General features: G+C 48.0%; 1 protein-coding gene across 1 annotated transcript; it reads left to right on the forward strand.

Annotated features, from left to right (window-relative positions):
• Positions 1–136: 136 nt before the first annotated feature.
• Positions 137–23,717, forward strand: LOC149360554 (glutathione S-transferase B-like). The gene is made up of 4 exons (XM_089572395.1): positions 137–417; positions 19,403–19,616; positions 21,584–21,775; positions 22,434–23,717. The coding sequence occupies exons 1-4, from the start codon at positions 320–322 to the stop codon at positions 22,623–22,625; spliced, it is 696 nt and encodes a 231-aa protein (XP_089428521.1). The 5' UTR covers positions 137–319; the 3' UTR covers positions 22,626–23,717.
• The last annotated feature ends 701 nt before the right edge of the window (positions 23,718–24,418 follow it).

Genomic DNA, 24,418 nt, shown 5'->3' on the forward strand with positions numbered 1-24,418 from the left:
CCTCCGTCATGCGGCCGCTATCAGCCACTTTACGGGCCGCCGCGCCTCCCTTTCACTTGTTCAAGGACAAGGACGGAGTTCAACGGCTGCCGGAGAGAGCGACGCCGCTCACTGCCCATGCCGGAGCCACCGGAGCCGAGCCTCCTAGCGGCGGCAGGGCGAAGCGTACACGACACGAGGCAGCGCCCGCCGCGGTGGAGCTGTCGTCGCCGGCTCGTAGTTTTCTTGCTGCGCTTCCAGCCATCCGCATTGCCATTCCGCTGCCCGGGAAAGTAGGTTCGGACGCTCGTCTCGGAGGCCAGAGGAAACTGCTGCAAGCATGGCGCCCTTGGTGCTCGGCTACTGGGACATCCGCGGCCTGGGAGAGCCCATCCGCTACCTCCTGAACCACCTCGGCGTCCCCTTCGAGGACAAGAGGTGCGGCTTTTTTTTCCTTGCTTCGCTCTACCATTCATTCCGCGCGCACTTCACGGAGCGGATTCATTCCAAGCGCTTTAACGTCTCAGGCGAGTTGGCGGGTACCGCGAGCCGGCGCTGTGCCAGGCGTTGCATCCGCTTTATCACGGCTTCGCAGCTAGGTGCCGGTTGGGCTTGTTTGTAAGCCATTGCTATTCAGACTGGACATTTTCGCTTAGACGTCAATGCTCTTTTTCAGTTCTGGCATGTTGACAATTTTTGTTCGCAGTAGAATAAAGCTTCGAGGTGGTGCCTGTGCATATTTTTCTCCGACGATTTTTTCGTCCTTTGTGGTGACTTGCTTACTTGATTTTGGCCTCTGTTCCCTTTTCGCGAGAAGTACTGCCTTTGTAAAAAATTTTGAGCCGAGGGGTATTGCTTCCGAGCTATGTAGTGTTCTTGTAACATCCGTGGAAATTCTCACCTTCAGATGGGACAGAATCAGAGTTGCTCTCATCTTCAAGAGTTTTGGAACACGTGGGATGCATAACGAGCGACACTTCAATGCTCAGAAATGTGTGAATCTTTGTGTACTCTAAACTTTCGGCAAATGGTGTGCTTCCTACTGGGGGCGACCGTCTGGCGAGTCGTGTGGGGCGGTCGGAGGGGCGTTGCCGCCGCGGTGCGAAAGTCGTTGCAACGTGAGATGCGGTTCGAATGAAGGGCACTCGGCAACAGCAGTCCGTTGTCAGGATACAGTAATGCTTGGATCATGTTGATTCACAGTAGAATTGAAGGCTTTATTCGCTCATGTTAACAGTCTGGAATGCTCAGACCCACGTCCATATAAATCGCACAGAAACTGGCACTTTTCGTTCATTCGGTGTAGTTCGGAACGCCCTCTTGGCTTCCTCGCTGCTTTTCGTTCCGGCGCGCTTAGAGAAAACACACATGCGCGTGCTGACGCTGGAAAGCTCCCGAGGTCGTTCAGTTAACTGCAACATGGAAAAAAGCCTCAATGCGTTGTGCGCGCTTTACCAAGAGCTTCGCTTCCTCGGCTGCCAACCGAAGCCGCCTCAGTCGTAATAAGTGGGCCTTATTAGATATGGAGGCTGCGGGTAGAGGGAAGGCGACAGGATAAGGCACCGAACGTACAATTGTAGTGTCATCTTATCAGGCAAATGGTTATCTAATTCCTACTTATTTAATTACCCCAAAACAGCGATCTTGCATTAAATGACACACCAATGAGGCCACTCTCCTCCTCCTGAGGAAGTGGAGAGGACACCAGACGCCATCCTTTATTCAAGGGCCGTGCTTGTCAAAAACTCGCAGAGACCGTAAACTTGGAAAACCTGCTGTATGTACAGAAACTAACTGAACAGTGGCGTTCTAGTGGTAAAGACTTGCAGCTGTATAAGGAATATTCTTGAAATAGCTAAGAAGTGCAATTTTTAAAGAGGAAGTAACTAAAAAAAGGGGTGATTTTCAGCTTTGCAGCAAGAGCACCTGTTTTGCGTTTCTCCCTGGGAGCACTTGCAAACAAAATTGACACTCTTTGTAACAGGCGGCTGGACGGCGTGTGGTACCGAGTATTGTTCGTATTTCAGTAACTCCAGAGTAGGGTTAAGTTTCTCGCAAATGTAGGTATGAGTCCCTTCGCGCTCGTGGTCAGCTCTACTACAGGAGCAGACCAATCCGATGTGCGCTATGTTTCGTTCGAAGCGGAAGCTTCGTAGGTTATGTTTCGTTCGAAGCGGAAGCTTCGTAGGTTATGTTTCGTTCGAAGCGGAAGCTTCGTAGGTTATGTTTCGTTCAAAGCGGAAGCTTCGTAGGTTATGTTTCGTTCGAAGCGCAAGCTTCGTAGGTTACGTTTCGTTCGAAGCGCAAGCTTCGTAGGTTATGTTTCGTTCGAAGCGCAAGCTTCGTAGGTTATGTTTCGTTCGAAGCGAAAGCTTCGTAGGTTATGTTTCGTTCGAAGCGAAAGCTTCGTAGGTTATGTTTCGTTCGAAGCGAAAGCTTCGTAGGTTATGTTTCGTTCGAAGCGGAAGCTTCGTAGGTTATGTTTCGTTCGAAGCGGAAGCTTCGTAGGTTATGTTTCGTTCGAAGCGGAAGCTTCGTAGGTTATGTTTCGTTCGAAGCGGAAGCTTCGTAGGTTATGTTTCGTTCGAAGCGGAAGCTTCGTAGGTTATGTTTCGTTCGAAGCGGAAGCTTCGTAGGTTATGTTTCGTTCGAAGCGGAAGCTTCGTAGGTTATGTTTCGTTCGAAGCGGAAGCTTCGTAGGTTATGTTTCGTTCGAAGCGGAAGCTTCGTAGGTTATGTTTCGTTCGAAGCGGAAGCTTCTTTGGTTGTGTTTCGTTCGAAGCGGAAGCTTCGTTGGTTGTGCTTCGTTTGAAGCGGAAGCTTCGTTGGTTGTGCTTCGTTTGAAGCGGAAGCTTCGTTGGTTATGTTTCGTTCGAAGCGGAAGCTTCGTTGGTTATGTTTCGTTCGAAGCGGAAGCTTCGTTGGTTATGTTTCGTTCGAAGCGGAAGCTTCGTTGGTTATGTTTCGTTCGAAGCGGAAGCTTCGTTGGTTATGTTTCGTTCGAAGCGGAAGCTTCGTTGGTTATGTTTCGTTCGAAGCGGAAGCTTCGTTGGTTATGTTTCGTTCGAAGCGGAAGCTTCGTTGGTTATGTTTCGTTCGAAGCGGAAGCTTCGTTGGTTATGTTTCGTTCGAAGCGGAAGCTTCGTTGGTTATGTTTCGTTCGAAGCGGAAGCTTCGTTGGTTATGTTTCGTTCGAAGCGGAAGCTTCGTTGGTTATGTTTCGTTCGAAGCGGAAGCTTCGTTGGTTATGTTTCGTTCGAAGCGGAAGCTTCGTTGGTTATGTTTCGTTCGAAGCGGAAGCTTCGTTGGTTATGTTTCGTTCGAAGCGGAAGCTTCGTTGGTTATGTTTCGTTCGAAGCGGAAGCTTCGTAGGTTATGTTTCGTTCGAAGCGAAAGCTCCAGAGGTTTGTTAGAGGCATACAGTGTACAGTGGGGAAAAGGAGCTGAAATTGTAGACGGCTAGGAGTCGAGTGCGCAGATGAGATTAGAAAATTTCCTTATATAGGGCTGGCATAGCACGACGCTAATTGTGATTATCGGCGTTTGTTGTCCCTAATTAGCCGCGCGTTGGACATTTCATACGGATTGCGAAGTACAAAATTTTTGCATGAAATATGCTTATAGGGTTCGTCCCACATTTCTAAGTGACTGATGAGCAAGTAAATTTGAGAAGGTTGAAGCGAATAACGTAATTTTTTGTTGGTAAAGTGATAAATATGCTTGAATATATCGGTACACTACGGTTGGACGAAGGAGCGAGCGTCAGTGCGCCATCTTTGCGCACCACGGACGTCTAAAACAGAGCGCGAAAGGAATGTAACACGGAGAAAGTTAGTAGCAACAATATGCCGGCGGCCACAAAAATAAACAAAAAAGGCCTCTTCCTTTGGACCTGCCTGTATTTCCAAAGTGTGTTAGCCTTTCTGAGACGTTTCGTTAACAGCAAACTGTTTTGCTGCCGCGACGGCTAATTGGATAGCTACGTGGCTTGTCATTGTTGTAAAATCTGGCAGCGAATAATGTATAGCAATAACTGCTCGTTTCTGGAGGGCACCAGCAGTCGTCTGCGCGAAGTTATAACTCTTCGAGGTATGACCAGTTATTGCACTGCTCATCAAGGTTGTGAATATCCGTGGAGCCTCAAGGGAGCCTTCATGAACCTCCAGTGCAGCGTTAAGGGCATTTTTCGAGCTTCCGGTGAAAGTCATGCATGTCATAAAAGAGCTGTTCACGTGAGCACGAATTGTCGTGCGAAGTTATGCTGCCGATGTATCTGGCCGCGTGGCTCTAGAACGCAGAGTTGGATAGGGAAGTGTTTGGTTCGAATCGGAACGGGATTTTTTTTTTCAGTTAGCATTTCTTAAAGAGAGTATTCATGTCTTATTTCTTAGTTCTGAATGAATTTTTCTTCCAAATCTTGCTTTTCCGTCCAATCCAGCAGTACGCCGCGTCGCAGTGTCGAGCTGCGTGCTAGGCCCACAATGATGCAAGGAACTGCGACACTGGCTTAAATTGGCGATCTGTTTTGCAGTAGGGTTACAGCAGCTGATAGACAGGCAGGTAGCTTCTAATGGATACGTGCAGCTGCAACGCTGTCACAATGGACAGCTTTCTCGGATTCTTTCGCGCTGAAAGTGGTCTACTAGTGCTATTTTGCGCTCTTTCGAAGATTTAATTAAAGCAAGCAAAAATTGTAGCCCACAACGACTTGGCAGTCGACAACCCAGCGTACCCGGGACTCTTCGGTCCGCACATCGGCGGCAACAATTACACGTGTGCTCTGCATATGAGGCAGCAAGGTGGCTGCGGGAAAAGTACTGTCGTAACACCTGCATATTCTACTTCTACACGCATGATTCACGAATAGAGGTCGAGCGTCCGCCGTCCACTGAGTGCGAGCACCTCGATGCATCAAACAGCCTGCAGCAGACAACGTAGGGCGGATATGATCACATGATTTAATTTGTACAGGTTGTGAGACGGGCAAGCTGTTCGCAAAATAAACTAACAAGGAACACATTTCAATGATATATACGGCACTGTATGAACTTTCATTCTTGGTGAACTATATTTGAACGCATCATCGTCAGCTTAACTATGCCCACTGTAGTACAAAAGCCTGTCCCATGCCTTTCCAGTTAAGCATTTCCTGTGCCAACTGCGGCCACCCTACTCCTATAAACTTCTTAATCTTAACTTCTTAATGCTTTAAAATGACTGGTTTAGTTCTTGGCGAAAACTTTCTCTATGAATACAGCAATTATGTTAACTCGTAGGGAGTAAAATACAATCAGATGTGCATGTTCGAAAATTGGAAGTCCTGGCGTTTTCAGTTCTTGAGCAGGTGCGAATAATTTGGCATATTTTGCAGTTCTTCCTCCATTGGGAAGCCTCGAACAATAGGCGGTGAGCGGCCCCGCCGCGGTGGCTCAGTGGTTACGGCGCTCGGCTGCGATCCGGAAGACGCGGGTTCGATCCCGGCCACGGCTGCCGCATTTCGATGGAGGCGAAATGCTCAAGGCCCGTGTACTGTGCGATGTCAGCGCACGTTAAAGAACCCCAGGTGGTCGAAATTTCCGGAGCCCTCCACTACGGCGTCCCTCATAGCCTGAGTCGCTTTGGGACGTGAAGCCCTAATAAACAGAAACCGAATAGGCGGTAAACGGTCGTAACAGCGGGAATGAAGAAAGGAAGAGAACGGGATGTACGTAATGCTCGCAGCTGTGATGCAATTGTTAAACATCTGCACTGCCCGGGAGGGGCAGAACCGTTCAGTGCCAGCTGGAATCCGGAAAGACACCTTTTTCGCTTGTTTTGAATGCGTGTTTGCGTTCTTTCGGCGGCTGGCGGGACTTTGGAGGGGCTGTGCTGCTTGAGCGCCCAAGTGCGCGCCTCCTGCTGCCATTTCCCTCGTTAGAGACCCCCCCCACGAGGTGCCCGCGAGCGGAATGCGGGTGGCCGCGTTGCGTTTCTTACTTTCCATGGAAATTCCTTCCTAGAACGGCTTTCATTCGCCGTTCCATGCGTTCTTGCCTTTCCGGCCTCGTGTTCCATCGGTCCCTCCGAGTGACGTCTGGGGCGCTGTTTCGGGGAGAGGTGGCGTGCGGGAAATGATGGAGACTGCCACAGACTCGGTCAGCAGGAAAGTGCGTAGAGTTCTCCCTCTTGCTTGACCAAGAGCATGTTTGGTGAAACATGCGCAGCTTGTATGTCTCCTTCAGTCGAGGCCCGAACAGAGTTCTGTCGCCCACTTGTGTGGTGCTGGCGGTGCTGAGTCGGGAAGGCCTGATCTGGCTGCTTCTCCGTCACTGTAGGCCATCGCCGGCGGCGACACGCAGTGAGCCATCGACGTGCGACTTGTGTCGCCGTAAAGATGAGGGTGAGAGAACCATCGCGGGTTAATGACATCTTAGTCGAAATCAAGAGGAACAAATGGGCTTGGGCAGGGCATGTAATGCGAAGGCAAGATAACGGCCAATCCTTAAAGGTAACGGAGTGGATTCCAAGAGAAGGCAAACGTAGCAGGGGGTGGCAGAAAGTTAGGTGGGCGGATGAGATTAAGAAGTTTGCGGGAGTATGGTGGCCGCGGCTGGCGAAGGACAGGGTTAATTTGAGAGGCATGGGAGAGGCCTTTGCCATACAGTGGGCGTTGTCAGGCTGATGACTACGCTGCACGCGACCCTTAGCTGCACCGTCACGCGTGTGCAGTCCTTGCTTTGCGCGCTCTGGTGCGGGCCCGCTTCGGGAGCTGCGAAAGCAGGGCTATGGGTTATACTGAGGTCTGGGGATTAGTGCAAGCTCTCTATGTGCAGCTGACTGTGTAAAGAACACTTGTGTTTCCTTTATTTAGAGCAAGCGGGCAGCCACGCTGGGAAAGCATGGCTGTGCGTTCAGCTTGCTCTGGCCCGATATCGCATTGTGAAGGTGAACTGCCACCTGACATCTTTCGTTGGAACCCCACAAACTCCAATTGCTCCGCTGGGTGCGTGCCTGCTTCGCGGGCACGCTCTGCTATCTGAGGAGCGACGTGTGCGCTGTCAGCCTTCACGTCTCTAGAGCAGTTGGTTCTTCCGCTGCACTTTTATCATCCTCACGTTGGTAGAGCGGTTCCGTCCGGCTGGAGATAACAGCATTAGAAAGAAAAAGGGCTCGGCCCTGTCTTGAGTGCATGCATTCCAGTTAGGCGACGAGTAGACTATGCAGCCAGATGGCGATCTTGTGTGCAATACGGAATTAGGCGTGATGCTGAAACTGGCAGGGTTAAATGCAGGTCAATTGTAGAAGCCTCTGCCCTGAAATGAGTGTGATCGGGCTGACAAGGAGTCTTCAAATCTGAATCTATATGTTTCTGCGCGTTAGTCCACGCAGTCGACTTCTGTGGACCACTTTTGCGAAACGAACTTCGGAAAGTTAAAAAATCGCCGCACACTCGCAGTATAGAGACTGCGTGCTCTTTCCGTCTTAGTTTTATACGGCGGATACTAGAGTGAAATGTGGCGCTCCTGTCGTCTCGAGTCGGCACTTCAGCTGTTCATCCACCGTCGGAGTGTCGGAAGTAGGGGGAAATTATGTATAGCTGATTTCACTGTGCAGTTTATTTCTAAATTTGTAGGAATAACACGTGCGCTGCTCTCAAAATGGCACCTGGATGAAACAGCGAACAGAATAGGTTAAATCTAATTAAACCTACTATTAAGGATGGGAAGATTGCCATCATAAAAAGGAAGTTGCACATTTCAGGCTACGAGTGTACACGCACGCACGCTACTTTCTCGAGCCCAACCTGCACCTGGACCAAGAGGGCCCCGCAGACGAGCATGCTCTTGACAAGCCATACCACCATGAAGCTTACGTTTAAGTGCTCTTTTCTTTCACCGCTGCTCATTAGACTGCAGAACTGTCGTAATGTTTACATGCCATAATTCTATTTCAGCTCATTCCACTCGGTATGGGTGCCGTTAAATCCTCGTAAAACACTGCACCTAACATTTCACTCTCATACAGTATACCAAGAGCAACCCCATTTAAGTAAACGTTGCTTTGGCGCTATTTTGCCTACTTTACTTCGCGCGAATATACCCGCTACTAACATGTATTCACTATGAATTGACTTAACTTAAAACCTTGCTCACAAGTTCATGGCCTACAATACATGGGAGCATGTAATGCCAAATGTGAAACGCAGCAATACTCAGGATTGCTATCGCTGGTGAACTTTACCCATCCTTAAACAAAGCAACATAAGTAGGAAGAGGGCAATTGGCTGCCATTTATGCGCCAGGTTGAGTTTTCTGGAAAAGGGATTGTGTCGCCACCTCACTCTGCTGGTAGCATTCCTTCGATTAGAAATAAGCAGCCAGTGGACACAATGTTTGATGCCAGCAAACACTATTAATGTTAATCAGCGTTCCATTTTTCCTTGGTTGCATTAATGATTTCAGCGCGAGGTTGCCCCTCTATCGCTAGTATGGAACCTTAGTTTACGCCGCCTTCTGTCCTGCAACGCGCTGCTTGCAGTGAGACCTTAGGACCTTCTCCAGTCCTATGGTGGACCTCGTCCGATGATGCAAGCCTCTCACCCGCTCCGAGCCATTGCGCGTCACGCGCCTTACGAGCGCGCGTTAAAATTCGTTCAGCCGCTAACTAAAGAGCAATGAAGGATATGGTAGGATCTTGCCGAGTTCTTCGGCGACTCTGTGGCTCTGAGGCTATTGCATGTACCCGCTCATTTCGGCATTCAAGTTTCCTAAGATCTTGGGCTGCTGTAGTAGCCACCGCAACTTTATAGCGTTGTGGTACAAGCCAATCCCGCAAGGGTGCTTTTTTATAAAAGAAAAGAGCTTCGAAAGCTTGCTGTGCGTCAGATGTTGAGAAAAGCCTCCTCGTCTCCCGCCTGTCGCCACGTGGAAAGGATGAGCTCGTTTCCCTTCCGCCATATCAACGAAAGAGGCCGACTGCGCCGGAGTGACTTGGTCTAATGTTGGACATTTGGTTATTGAGATAAACATTATCTCGCTCTTGAGTGTTGTGGCCTCGGTCAGGTGCAAACGAAATCCGCGGTACTCGCCCCTTTGACGCGTTCTTTTGATTTCAAAGGGCGGACGACTACGCTTGGTTCTTATTTTAGCCACGACCTTCTCGTTGTTTAAGTGCGCTCGGTTCATTTGTCTTGACGCTCCAACTAGCGGTGGGCGGTTTCTCGACTTCGGTCGGTCGCGGCTTATGTCTAGAGGCTATTTTCGAAACCGACGGCAAATAGCGGTGATAGGAGCGTCTGCCTTTGTCTGCAGATGGCTTTCGAGTCTTGCGTAAACAAGGCCCTAGACGGCAGTATTCCGAAGCAGCTATCTCGGACTTGAGAGGCGGTTTTGAGACTGCGTTCGCTTTCGCGAGCTGATAAAGCATTCTGGGAACACTAAAAAACGGATCCGGAGGTGACCGGACTTAAGCGCTGCTGACGGGCTCGGGAGCAGTGAAAGGCCGATAAGCAGTCTCTTGGCGCTGAATAAGGTCAAACGCGACAGCGAATCTCGGAATGTCTAGGTATCTTGGCAGGAGGAACAACGCCCTACTTGAACGCGTGTGCTCACGTGCGCCGGGAGACATCCAAGAGACTCGTTTCGCGCCTGATATTTGCCTTCGAATTCTTGTAAAATGGGTTTGCAAAACTACGTACGCCATAGCTCTCCATTTTTTTCCGAAGGACAGATAAGTGGTTGAAGGCCGATTCATTCGTGGTTATGCGCTCTCATGCAGCCGTGCACGCGTCTCGACAGCGTTGGCCGAACGCTGTTCCGTGATCTGATAGTCCTGGCTCGTGTCGCCGGAATACCGGGACTTAGGTCAGCTGTCACAAGTGTTACTCCGAAACGTTCACCGGCTAGCGCAGAATGTCGGTTAAATCACACGACGTCGCGAGTCGGTGCTCTGCTATCTCATAACCGGGTCGAGTTTACTTCCGATGCGATTAGGGCATGATAATGACAATGACGGTTGCCTTGTGTCACAACTCTTGGCGTTCGTGCTCCAAGGTCGCCACGAGTAGAACATGCATAGTAGAGCAAGGTGGCCCGCAAGGGCACCATGTGTAACGAGGTGTTGTTGCTTGGCGCCACCACGGACCCTTAGCCCCCATACCGAAGCTGTCATCCGCACCGTGGCGATAGGTTGAAAGGTGGAGGGAAGAAACCTTGAACGGTGGCGGTCGAGGAAGTGGTCAATCCTCGGCCGATGGGCTCCTCGTCTGTCTACCAGGCGGGGAATCCTGGGACCTTCCTCTGTGTATAAGGGTGAATCAGAGGCGACAAAGTATTGGGAACCCTTAGCCAGTACATGCCGTATGGAAAAATTTGCAAACAAATCTGATCGGCCCCCAAAAAGGGGTCGCACCGATGCGAAAAAAATGATGCCACAGAAACCAGAAACGTTTCCGAAGTTTTTCATGGTTCACTCAAATGCAGATGAACCTGTAGCAAACTTGTCTGCATTTGTGATGGCCAACACTCTAAAGAACTGTGTAGGCAGAAACTACAAAGCAAAAAAGCAGCGAACGGGAGATCTCCTTGTAGAAATAAACACAAAAGAACAGAGCACCAAACAGATGTCCTTACAGAATCTTGGAGAAATGAGCGTACAGGTAACCCCGCACCGCACCTAGAACCACTCAAAGGGCGTCATATCTGAATATGAACTCCTACAGAGTACCGCTGCGGAAATGGAAGAACTAGCCGAACAAGGAGTAATAGCAGCCCGACGAATAACCATCCGGAGAAACAATGCTGAAATCAAGACAAAACACATCGTCCTAACTTTCAATAGCACAACTCTGCCTGATTCCATCCACGCCACATACCTCCATTGTAAAGTCCGCCCATACATACCGAATCCGAGACGATGTTTCAAGTGCCAGAGCTTTGGACACAGCATGTTGGCTTGCCGAGGTAAACCCACTTGTGTCACATGCGCAGAAGACTCACATACAGAGGAAAGATGCGAACGTACACCAAAATGCATCAACTGTAATGGCGCACATGGCGCGTACTCCAGGTCGTGCCCAGTCTGGAAAACAGAAAAACAAATCATAACTTTGAAGACCACAGAAAACCGGTCCTACTTTGAGGCAAAAAAACGCGTCTCTTTCCAACAGAAAGGGACATACTCCGAAGCGGTGACGCGGGGACCGCCGCCGCCTTTGGTTTCTGTCGGCACACAGGTCGATCCGAAGGACCTGGGGTCGACAAGCAAGTCCCCACCACAGAAGTCGGTGACACAGTCCACAGGGCTGAAAATTTCGCGGGAAGACCACGCGATCCTCGCCGGAGGCCCTCAGGTCCCACTTTCAGCAGCGGCATCCTCGGCGACAGACACCCAGAACAGCTGTGCTGAACTGGACCTGCCGCCCCACCCCTCTAAGAAGGCAACTGCTGGCCCAAGAGACTCTGCCGCTGGAGCAGGGCCTGGTTCAGCGGTGCCAGCAAAAAAGACGAATGCGAAGGCCAAGGGCCATCGCAACCAAGAAGCATCCCCCACGTCCACCGTGGAGGAGATGGATGTCAGCTAAAGTCCGCTGACATCTAAAACACACGCATCCGCGGATTCTCCGCGGAAATCCGGCGCCATGAAAGTGGCGATGGATACAACTCCTGGTTCGCCACTGCTGCAGCGGCGGCGAGACTCCCTAGAGAAAAAAGGGAAACCACGAATCACTGCTCCTGAGAATAAGTAACTTATCACAATGGCGTATCTAATACAATGGAACTGTAGAGGTCTACACAGAAACTACAGACATAACCGATATGCTCAAAACGATGGCACCTACAGCTGTGTGCCTGCAAGAAACGAACCTTGGGCCACAGCACACAAACATCTTAAAAAAATATAATATTTTCCGGAAAGACCGAGTACAAGCTAGCCGACTCTCAGGAGGCGTCGCTATCATTACGCAAAGCGATCTCCCTGCAAGAGAGGTATCATTAAAGACGAACTTAGAAGCGGTCGCAGTAAACATCATTAGCCATAAAACAATAACAATATGTTCTGTGTACATACCACGACACAACACAATTACCATGCATGACCTAGAAGAACTTCTGGGACAGTTGCCTGAGCCATATGTCATAATTGGGGATTTTAACGCACACTCCTCATTCTGGGGAAGTGAGCATACTGATTCCAGGGGTCAGCTCATCGAGGATTTTATTATTTCAAATAGCATATGTTTAATGAACACAGGAAAAGCAACGTACTGCTGCCCCAGCTCTGGAAAAATGGCCTGCCTAGATTTAGCGTTTGCATCACCATCGGTTTTTAATGATTTTATTTGGGATGTTTTAGACGACCCTCGGGGAAGGGATCACTTACCTACGGTTTTAAAGCTAACATCAGCTACATCCATCCTCCCTACTAAGCCACGGCGATGGAAAATTCACCTCGCCGACTGGCCACTTTTCAGAACGAAGGCCGCACTAGAAAGAGAATATGCCGAAACCCTTACGATAGAAGAAATAAATGAAAAATTTTTGACATGCTTAACATCTGCAGCAATAGAAGCAATCCCACAAACATCGGAAATTGCACGAAAAACACATAAAGTTTGGTGGTCAAATGAATGCACATTAGCTAAAAAGCAGCAAAACAATGCTTGGGGCAACCTTCGCAGATATCCCACTGCAGGGAACTTGCTCACCTTCAAAAGGGCTAGAGCCAAAGCACGATACATTAGACGCAACACAGAAAGGGCATCATGGCAACAGTACATATCCTCGATAAACAGCTCAATGTCATCAAAGAAAATGTGGGAGCAGGTGCGGAAATTCACAGGAAATTTTACTCCTTTTACATTTCCAATGCTAACAACACCCGGTACTCAAACATTAGAACAGCAAGCCAACATATTGGGTGAGCATTTCTCTACAGTTTCAAGCTCATCCAACTACACACACTCCTTTCAAAAGCACAAAACAATAGTAGAAAAACAAGAACTTCCCTTCAGAACATGCATACATGAAGACTACAGTCAGCTTATTACAATGCAGGAACTAAACGCAGTACTAACATCCGGTAAAAAGACAGCACCAGGCCCAGACCATATACATTATGCCATGCGTGCTAACCTCTCTGAGACTGCGATAGAGGCTCTCCTAAAATTTTTCAATAAAATATGGATGAGTGGAGAAATCCCCCATGCATGGAAAGAAGCAATCATAGTACCCTTCCTAAAACCTGGCAAACCACCAACTAGTCCCACCAGTTACAGGCCAATAGCACTCACTAGCTGCGTAGCAAAATCATTCGAAAGCATTCTAAACATCAGACTAACCTTCATACTTCAGTCCCAGCAACTTTTAGATATACACCAGTGCGGTTTTAAAAAGACGTTCCACAACCGATCACCTTGTACGCTTTGAGAACACAGTCCGGGAAGCGTTCATCCACAACCAACATTGTATCGGGGTTTTCTTCGACCTGGAGAAGGCTTACGATACCACGTGGAGGTTCGGTATCCTCCGTGACCTAGCGGACCTAGGTATCCGCGGCAGGATGCTGAGCTGTTTGAGCGACTTCCTGACCAATCGAACGTTCAGAGTCCGCCTAGGCGTAACCTTCTCCAAGACTTTTATCCAAGAAACTGGTGTGCCCCAAGGGTGCATCCTCAGCACGACCTTATTTGTCATCAAAATGAACTCCATAGGAAAAGTAATCCCAAAATCCATAATGTACTCAGTTTACGTAGACGTCCTCCAAATAGCATGCACGTCTTCCAGCATACCTACCTGTGAGCGGCAAATACGAATAACAATAAATAAACTGGCTACCTGGGCAGATAGAAACGGATTTAGATTTTCCCCTCAGAAAACAGTAGCGGTTCTGTTCTCTTTGAGACGAGGCCTACAGACCGACCGCACACTATATTTAAACCAAACCCCACTACCTGTCAAACAAGAGCATAAATTCCTAAGGATAACTTTCGATAAAAAGCTCACTTTCTTGCCACATATAAACAGCTTAAAGAAAAAAGCTTCCCAGGCCCTCAATGTGCTGAAAATACTATCAAGAAAACACTGGGGGTCGGATAGAGCTTCCCTGTTACATATATATCGTTCTCTGGTTCGCTCTAAGTTAGACTATGGGTCCATAGTATATGGCTCAGCAAGACCGTCCTACATAAAACGACTGGATCCTGTCCATAATCTTGGTTTAAGGTTGTCTTCCGGTGCTTACAGAACTTCACCAATAGCAAGTCTGTATGTGGAAACTAATGAACCTTCCTTAGAAGATCGAAGAACTGCACTAACTTGTACATACATCCTCAAAATCCTTTCTCAGCCAAAACATCTCTGTTACCCAATTGTCACGAAATGCCCATCCAGAATACTCAACAACAAGCCCCATGCGATTAAGCCGTTGCTCTTGCGCTTCGAAGAAAAATGTCAAACTCTGAACATACTAAACGAAATCAAAAATATTGCCCCAAGACACAAAGCGCTACCACCGTGGTACCCTCCCCACAGTGTGTGACGTCACACTAACACGCCTCAGGAAAACCTGTACACCACACGACCATATAATACAAGAATATCTAGCACTAAAACAAAAATACAGAAATTATACTGCCTTTTATACTGATGGGTCAAAAACTCATGCTCATGTAGGAAGCGCAGTAATACAAGGAAAAAATGAAAATGCAGTACGACTGCCCTCATGTGCCACAGTGTTCACCGCTGAGTGTTATGCCATTAGTGTTGCGGTACTGAAAATAACAAATGAAAACATCAAAAACAGCATCATTTATACAGATTCACTGAGCGTCCTTACAGCATTAAACGCCAAAAATGCCACGGAGCCACTGATAGGGAGCATCATACACAATATAGTAAAGGTCACAGCACAAAAACATGTTATAAAATTCTGCTGGGTTCCCAGTCACGTTGGTATTAGGGACAATGAGAGAGCCGACATGTGTGCTGTTCAAGCCAGAACCATGTAAATAAAACATGTGAATTTGCCTCCTAAGGATTACATGAAGTTAGTGCATAGCAAACTAAGAGCCAAATGGCAAGCTTCTTGGGAAAATGAAGGAAACAACAAGCTGCATACTGTAAAGCCCATTTTAAAAGAATGGAAATCATGCCGCCGTAAAGAGCAAAGAGCGTTTTATCGAAGTAATTTTATGTCGTTTACGCATAGGTCACACACACATCACCCATAGATTCTTATTAACAAAAAAAGACAAACCTGTATGTGAAATCTGTGGTGAGGAGCTCACTGTTAATCACATATTAATTTCTTGTTCCCATCTCGAAGAACTTAGGAGAAAGTTTTTTACTGTATTTTACAATGAACACATTCCATTTCATCCCGCATTGCTTTTAGGCGAGCAAACACTCGTCGAGTTTTCACTTGTTTGTAAGTTTCTAAAGAAAGCCAATGTTTTAAACCTATTACAATGTAACCTCTATACACTTAACATAACATCATCTAACCTTGTGTTTGGCGCATGATAGCCATAGTTGCTTATGCGCCATAAAACCCCATATAACTAACTAGAGCAAGGTGGATCGCGAATAAATGTACCGAGTGGCCTATGTGTCACGAGCGGCGTTTGCATGAATTCGATGGTCGTGTCGAGTTCGTCAGAGGGTCCGTGTATGGGCCATGCAGTGGAGGGGTCGGGTCCAGTCAGCACGACAGCAAACGATGACTTGGCTCTCAGGCCCCTTCCGCAAATTGCACTTCTTCCCCTCTCATGACAGGAGAAATGATTTTCTACAGGGGAAAGCAAGAGGCGGTATACTGCTCGCGTATTCGTGCCTTCGTTGAAGCGCCTCGACTGTCGACTCGCTGGTGTCGAGTTCATGTGGAGCGGCACTCGTCGAGTTCGGGTAACCTTCTTCAGCCCGATGCCTGACTCGGCGCGCTGCTTTTGCGTTCATGAAAGTGAAGCTATAGGATGAAAAGGAAGGAAGGAAGCGAGCACGTGATGTTCCCTATCTGTGGATACTTAACCCACAATTTTTTGTACTGCTAATAATTGGTTGCGTTTCGAGTGACCCGCCACTGTGGCTCAGTTGTTTTGTCGTTCCGCTGCTGATCCAAAGTTCGCGAGTTCGATCCCGTCCGCGGCGGCCGTGTTTCCTTGGAGGCGAGATACAAAAACGTCCGTATGCTATTTGCTGTCGGTGCAAGTTCTACCGATGCTTCAAACTCACCCGGGTTCCTCCTTCACAGCCTTCCTAATAGCCTATGTGTCGGTTCGAGATCTTCTGCCCCGTGATTTACATTTGCGTAGTTTTCGGGCATTTGTACAAAGAAAAAGGGCACAGTGCATTCAAACTTGCACTACTCGTGTTGTGTTCCAAAGACATGCTCGGGAATGTCAAGAGACAAAGTTCGAAAACAAGCATGGTTAGTGAAAATGCTGCGTGTAAGTTACCGATCGCGAATGCATTGAAGCAGCGTGAAGAGTTTGGCAAGTTGGCATTGATTCATGATGGGTAGAAAATGCTAAAAAGCACGAAACGCGTACAAAGGCCAAACACAAGGAGGCCAAACACGCTTGGGGCGTGTGGCCTTCCTACGTGTGGATTCCTTTTTAGTGCGTTGGTACTCATCAGTAATACACTACATTCCATGACGCGCATCACCTTTAGTACCCAACATTGTATTGTGTGGCCTTCAGAATGGTCCGTGCCTGCGTAATTCTTTCGTTAGCTCTAACAGCCCTAAACTGCTCGTATTTTTTGGCTTTGGGGTTAGCGTGGACAATAAGACGCGCAGAGCGCTGCTTTTGTTTGGTGAAAAAATTCGGAAAAGTTTTTGCGTCTTCATTTAAAAACGACCTTCGTTTTAGAGTTAAATGTCACTTAATGAGCGTTGTCCTTCACTTTTCGTTACCGTTATATTCGTTGATATGCGAAGAAGTATATCAACATTCAAGCAGCCGAGGGTCCCACGGATACAGACATCTTGCCTCGTGGCTCTTCGCCAGCTATATCGTCTTGTGCTTGTTAAGAACCCCGCGTACAGGCGCAGCTGACATACGTGCAACGAATTCCCTACGTATCCAGTATCGTGCTCGAAGTCACGTCGACCACCACGTGAGGAAACCTCGCACGGCGCATTCCGGCGAAGGCGTTAACGGACAGTGGTGAGATGACACGGCTTAGCGATCCGGTTTCCATGTGCTGCGCACACTCGCGACATCGATCCCAGCCTTCCGCTCCGATATCAGTTTACCGACGCGTCACGCGGAGCTGGCGTGCTAGTCCGATCGGGTTCCAGTGTCCAAAAACTACTCCTGTCTGGAGTGCGGGGGAAGATCAGTTTCACCTGAGGCGATGTGATCCTGGCATTGTTGTCAGCCGTCTTATCGGCTAGGTATCAGTTTTTCGGCTGCGTCTCATTCAACATCCTTTACACTTGCGGTATCGCTTAGGCGAGTTCATTGTAAGCCTGAATAGCCGCCGATTGTTAAGTGCACCCTTCTGCAACAGATATCCCTAAGGTCGTGGAGACGAATTGAGTACAATGAGGAGGACCTGATTTCGCTTGTTTTCTGTTTAAGGAGTATATCTGCATGAGGCCAATTCAATTCGGTGCAGACAGAGACTCTCATTCGATGTGAACAGATCGAACTTAGCAAAACGCAATTAAAAGACAGGGACATAGAAGAAGAGGCACACAGGACAAACGCTTGACATCAACTAGTTCTTTACTCAGGAAAAAAAAACACATATATGCAGATACATAGAGGGCGGAAACAGATTATAAACCAAGCATTTAATCGCTTTATCACAAGTGTGTTAAGCGTGCACAGGCATCAAGGTAAGCAATTTCCTTGCGTGATAAGGTCAGGGAAGGACTGCTGATACATTTTTCAGCTTTCTATATAATGCAATAAGCCTCTATAATTTCTCTGTCAAGCCTCTTTTTACCTTTAGTTGATGTCAAGCGTTGATGTCAAGCGTTTGTCCTGTGTGCCTCTTCTTCTATGTCCCTGTCTTTTAATTGCGCTTTGCTAAGTTCAACATGTAATACCAACTCGCCCAACTTTCTGCATTGCGTGAACAGGTCGCTCACGATTGTGGGCATGCTCCTTATCGCATTGAACGCCCGGTTGTTGAGAGGGGTGGAGGCGAAAATATTGGATAGGGACAGCCTATTGTGAACAGACAAAGCTAGTTGTTCGGGTGGTAATCGCAAGAGACGATGAAAACATGGATGAAAATATGGAAGGCTAGCCTCCGCTCAATTTTTTTTCGCGATAATAACCTTTCTGAGAATGAAACATTAGTCGGACCACTTTATCAATGAAGACACAATGCCTTTTTCTGGCCCGCTTGATTTGCAAATTGCGTCGCATGATCGTCCCTAGACAATGACCGCCATTATATTGGATACGAGCTATATAGAAGTCTCATGAGGTGATTTGTACTTCTCATCGAGGAATTATTTTTCTTTTAGTGTAAAGCGGAAGGGAATTATAGGGTGCTCCTCCTTGAACTTCTGAGAGCAGCGTGGTATTGAACAGCTGCTGTTCAAATTGCCACTTTACGGTTGTTGCGGCTTTGTAACTGCTAAAAGATTGCAAATTTGTTGAAAATAAGAATGCAGAGACTTATACTGCGTCTTAATAAATCCGTAGAAACGGATACCAGAGTTCAGAAGTCGTACTTCAGTCGTACTTCAGTCGTACTTCAGTCGTACTTCAGTCGTACTTCAGTCGTACTTCAGTCATACTTCAGTGGCGCTTCAGTCATACTTCAGTGGCGCTTCAGTGGCGCTGCTTCAGTGGCGCTGCTTCAGTGGCGCTGCTTCAGTGGCGCTGCTTCAGTGGCGCTTCAGTGGCGCTTCAGTGGCGCTTCAGACGCGTTTTGCGTCCACGCTTTGCGTACACGACCTCGCCAGCAGAGCCTAGAAATGCTTCTGCATTAAATTGTCCAACTGACCAATTCTGTCTTGTTTTAAGATGCACATATTGCTAGACGGAAAAGCCATGGCGCCTTTTCATCGAGCAATCATATTTTCTCGCTGAGCTCATTTCTCGCTCTTGTCGGTTACAAAATTGCGAGCGCGTGTTCTAAGCACTCTTTTTCCGGAGGAAAACGCGCTGCCTTGGCTCCTTGGAGGCGCCATCAAATTGTCTCTCCCTACATGCATGGCGAGGTGACGAGTAGCCCTGCAGTGTGCGCGCCTTACCAGTTATCGCCGAGAGTTGGCGAGAGCACGCGCAACAGGCTCGTTAGAGGTTGACTCGATGAAATCTTGTTGGGGGTATGTCCGCTGGTCTAACAGCCGTGTCCACGCGAATCCCGCAGGCGGCGTAACTCGCTGCCCACGCTAGCCATCGCTTTCTGTACAGCGGGACGCTTTTGCTGTGTTTGCAGTCCGCCTCCTGTGTTGACTGTTTCGCGTGTTTACGCAGGTACAGCTTCGGCGACGGCCCGGAGCCCAGCCGTGACGAGTGGCTGGCAGTGAAGTTCAAGCTGGACCTGGACTTCCCCAACCTGCCGTACCTGATTGACGGCGACGTGCGGATGACGCAGAGCCAGGCCATCCTGCGCTACCTGGGCCGCAAGCACGGACTGGCGCCCAAGGACGAGGAGACCCAGCGAAGGGTCGATCAACTGGAGCTCCAGGTAAAGCATGCCCTTGAGACATAAGCAAGGCGATGATACAGAAGCACCCTGCTGAATTAGATTGGTGCTCAAAGAGGTTATTTCACCGGGCTTTGACGTTTTGTTTGGATTAAGAATTGTTCGGTCGATTGTGACATCCACTGTAACACAGGTTCGCAGCTGCTCGCCGACAGCATTTTGTAGCGTGAGCTACACTGGCCAAAGTTGAGCAGTTTCGCGTGGCTCCTGGAGAGCCGTGCTGCGCATGCGCGAGGAGCAGTGACGTCACAAAGCGTACAGCTGGCGTGTCTCGCCGCGCCCGCTCCCGTTCCTTTCCTTAAAATGATCGGAGTGTAAACGTTGACAACGCAAACGCCAATGAACAGAAAGAACGGCGATGGCCTATGGTTTCAGCGTCGCGTTTCTGGCACTAGGTTGTTAATGCCTGCAGCCCATATCTTTCTCTCATCGCCCCACGTACCTACAAGCAGGATTCAGGCGTCCGCTGACCCAGAGAGCCATTTTGCGCACTTCCTTTCCATAAAATTATCGGAGTGTAATGCGTTCTCAACGCAAAGGAACATAACGAACAACGACGGCCTATGGCTTCAGCGCCGTGTTTCTGGAACAACGTTGCCAATGCCAACGCATGCAGTGCACACCTGTCACTACCGCCACTTAGCTTAAAGCACGGTTGAAGTGTCCACTGTTCCAAGAGGGTAGTGATGGGCCTTCCCTCTGGTTAATGTGTCCACCGAGATGTGGACACCTCGCCCTCATGTCAGGCTAAGCGATGCTATGTATATCCTGACATTTTGGGTGGAAAAAACAGCGCGAAAGGGACAGAAGACAAAGATGAAGGAAACCACATGGACGAGCGCTGACTCACAACTATTTTTTATTCAGAAACAAGACATTTATAGTTAAAAAAAGTCGCATGACCTCACGTCACTCGCGCACATGCGCGAGTGACGTCAGGTCATGTGACTTTTTTAACCATAAATGTCTGTTTTTTTTAAATAAAAAATAGTTGTGAGTCAGCGCTCGTCCATGTGGTTTCCTTCATCTTTGTCTTCCGTCCCTTTCGCGCTGTTTTTTCCACCCAAAATGAACTTATACCAACTCGCCCAACTTTCCATATCCTGACATAGCAGAGCCAAGCCACTGCCAAATTTTGCACTGGGTAGCGCAAGTTTTGTCTTTAGCGTGCCCCTGTGGTCCGTACTCTCACAAAGGAGAGGACTGATATGTCTGTAATCAAGAGACAGTCTTTCTTACCTAAATATGGAATGTGGATGCCTTTTTTCACCACAACTATTTTTCACGTCGCGATATTTTTTGCATTGTTCGTCCAGCCGACAGTTATCAAAAGAGATTGTGTGCCTTCATTTAATTGCTCATGCCTTTTTCGAAATAAATCTGCTGAAAGAGCCCAGGAGACCTGGAGAAAGGCTTCTAGTTCGTATGGCGGCCACCACATGGCGCTGAACACTCAAAATCACCGCGGGAATTCGGAATGTTTGGTACACCCCGTCGATTTTCTATGGCAGTCGGAAATGGTTGTTGTGAGCACCAGAAGTATTTTCTTAGTTCAGATGTTTCAGCAAGTGGGAAGAGTCACTCACGATTATTACCATATTCACGCAGAATCTCTTGGGACTATCTATTTTTTTTTCAAATTAATAGTTTAAACTACATTTAATTAGTGACGTGGTGTTCACTACAGGCTGTGAAGAGATGACGCTATTTGCTTTTGTTTAGAAAAGCTGTTCACGGAAATACTGTTTCATTTGGACACTTCATTCTCAGTACTGCAAGAATTGAAATGAGAGAAGGGAAAGAAAGTTCTTAATCCCCTGGTCAGAGGAACAGTCTTAGAATGTGTGCATACTAAAAGAAAGTTGGAAAAAATTTTGTGACATTGTGAAACAAAGCTTTTCCAGCTTTTCAATGTGCTTCCCTTGAACACTGCCTCTGCGGCTTCGCAGGCTTCCGACGTCATCTGGGCAGCCGTGCGTGTCTGCTATGACCCCGCCTACACGGACGAGAAGCGGTGCCAGTTCTTGGTTGATATAGCAGACAAGCTTCACCAGTTCGAAGCGTACCTCAAAAAGTACGGGCCCTTCGGAGCTGGGAAGAGCGTCACTTACGTAGACTTCCTGCTCTACGAGACTCTGCAGGTACGTGCTTGCTTAGAATGCCGACATCAATGCATCATTCACAGGGGGGCATTCAATACGTGTTAAAAAAATTCTGCACGACGAAGCCATTTTTAACTGAAGCCTTTAACAGGATGGCATGGTATAGCTCTTAAAATGTGCTCTATCAGGCTTTTTCTTTTTTCACCTCAGAGCGAACACAAATTTAATTATATAGGACTCCAGCTAAGAATATCAAACAGCTGTGCAGGAGAATTTTTCTGGTACTCTAAGCCTAGCGCACGCAGAAATTTTTATTGCGCTCGGTTTTGTGATGAGACATGGGACGTGTCAAATTAATTTTCAGCATGTTTGTGTGTACTGCTTAATTGTGCGGTCTTGAACGTGGAGCAGCTATAGGTACAGGATGGTGTCTACGGGAACGAAGTAACCTTTTCTTTATCAAACAACCGGACGTCGATGAATCAAACGACCCATCGCCCTGCCAGCAGGTGAAGCAAGTTGAACAGCTATGCCTTTACCGCCGACTTTCTGTATACGCTGTTGCTGGACAAAAGCTTTTATCCAGACTATACCGGCTGCAGACTCAGCTTTGCGCGTCTCTTTTCTTTAAACAACGAAAAAAAAGTGGCGGCGGGCCACTTGCGGTGCATTCATATATCAACGGCGCATTTCGCAGGTGATCAAGACAATGGGCCCTAGCACCTTCCGCAAGGGCTACCCTCCTCTTGTCGAGTACTGCGAGCGTGTGGCTGCCCTGCCAGGACTCAAGGAGTACCTGGCCTCGGACCGGTTCAAGCCCTGGCCCATCTGGAGCCCCTTCGCCAAGGCTCTGGCGGCCCAGCAGAAGCCACCTGCCGATGATTGTTGATGGGTGACGGTCGATGCTGCCAACAGGGGGACTCAGCGTTCGTGACCGTCTCCAAGAAGAGCATATTTCCTCATTGCAATAAAGTAATCTTGACGGCTTCATAAAAAACATACCACCAGATTGCTTGGGCCGTCAGGGCTTATTTCACCTTCTAAAATGGAAAATCCGAAGCAAACACTAAGATCTTGAAGCATTCCAGTGCTCTGCGTCGGGTGCGGCTCAATATCGAGGCGTGAACCCTCACATTTGCTCAAACTTTAACCACGTTATAGTAGTAGTAGTACGAGGAGGCATAATTTAGTGTACTGGAAGTATTTGCCTAGTAGTCAACGTTGCAGGTTACTCCAGATAAGGGCGGAAAAAGATCGAACACATGGAAACAAAAGTACTCCGCACTAGAAGAACTATTGGAGAGTTCGTAACAGACCACTGTCCTTGAGAAAACTTGCAGGCTTTTGCTCCACGTGATGCCGAAACTGTCTCGTCAAGGAATAAATGCTAGCTCCAGGAGCATGGCGCAGTCCTATCGGAGAAGTAAAGCAATTTCCTTCGCACTGGGTTCTGTAAAATTTCTGCAGCTAGAGACTGTGTTCTGTTATCCTCACACACGCTAAAAATTTCTGGCATCGAGGACAGCTCAACAATCCGATGTTGGGAAGGAATTTCGGCAGGTACACACGAAGTGTTCCGTTCTACCTCGCGCAAACTCTAGGCAAAAAGGAACTAAAAGGGGGAAAAGGTTAGTCTTTTTGGGGACTAACTGATCTGCTAAAGCAGTGAGTACTTTTTGGGATTAAAAAGGTTTAACTCTTCTTCCCTAAGAAAATGGTGCAAATATTGGTCCCTTTTCCGGGAGCAGACTTTGAAGAAAATTCAAACGCAACATGATATGCGGGGTAATATCGAGCGGGATAGAATCCGACCGCACTGATCACAGATATCACAATATAACCGAAACGTAAATAAACGCGTACATATACAAAGTGTCAGGCTAGTGACTTCTGGATGAAAAAAAAGAGTACGGATATGGTCTGGTTACCACAGGAGAGGACCGGGAGCAGGCAATAAAAGCCTTATATTCGATGCACAGAATTTGCTTGCGTTTGCCGGTCTAAGTTTTCTCGCGTATTGTTGCTTACAGCAGAGCATGCTGATTTTGCTACCGTTTGCTTTTGCTGCAAGCTGAGGTAAGCCTTATCGTTTACATAGAGCGGTATGAAACTCGTTCCTGGCCAAAAAGTACCTGACAGCGTATACATTACATCCGGTGCTCCGTAACAACAAATATTTTTTTTTTGCGCATAAGTTGGTTTTGCTTGATTTCTACTAACTGGCAGCTGTACATTATAGAAAGAATTATAAAAGCCCGTGGTTCACTTCATTTTTTGCTGCTGGCGGGCAGCGGCGTTGAGAAATGGAGCGTTTGCACTAACCATTTCGCCAAGTTCCGCCGATGCTTACACAGCATCACATAAGCCGGTAGCCAAATGGCAATAAACTCATCGCACAAAATTGCTAACGCTAACTCTTACAATTCACATTCGACACGTACTGAGGCGCGTAGTGCATGTTTATGACTTGCTCAACGGCTGGTTTTCTTCGGTTCCACGGAGCATTTTTCTTATGCACGAGTCGATCTGCTTCAGCACGGATAGCGGCTGTGCTCTCGCTGGCCTTAGACGACATCCTGTGCTTCAAAAAATCGTGTATTATTGCAAACGATGTCTTCTCGAGCAGTTTCCGTGTACTACTATTCTGCGGTTCGTCACCCCTTTCGTCTCTTTCTTAGCAGT

This window comes from Amblyomma mixtum, chromosome 2 (assembly GCF_055824585.1).
Source record: "Amblyomma mixtum isolate Tamu chromosome 2, ASM5582458v1, whole genome shotgun sequence".
NCBI classification, from domain to species: Eukaryota; Metazoa; Arthropoda; class Arachnida; order Ixodida; family Ixodidae; genus Amblyomma; species Amblyomma mixtum.

What these genes read in the sequence shown, in the direction of transcription:
- LOC149360554 (XM_089572395.1), top strand. Translation starts at nt 320, where the DNA reads ATGGCGCCCTTGGTGCTCGGCTACTGGGACATCCGCGGCCTGGGAGAG. An exon ending in TCGATCAACTGGAGCTCCAG is followed by an intron (nt 19,617 to 21,583) that starts GTAAAGCATGCC and finishes GCGGCTTCGCAG; the next exon opens with GCTTCCGACGTCATCTGGGC. An exon ending in TGCTCTACGAGACTCTGCAG is followed by an intron (nt 21,776 to 22,433) that starts GTACGTGCTTGC and finishes CGCATTTCGCAG; the next exon opens with GTGATCAAGACAATGGGCCC.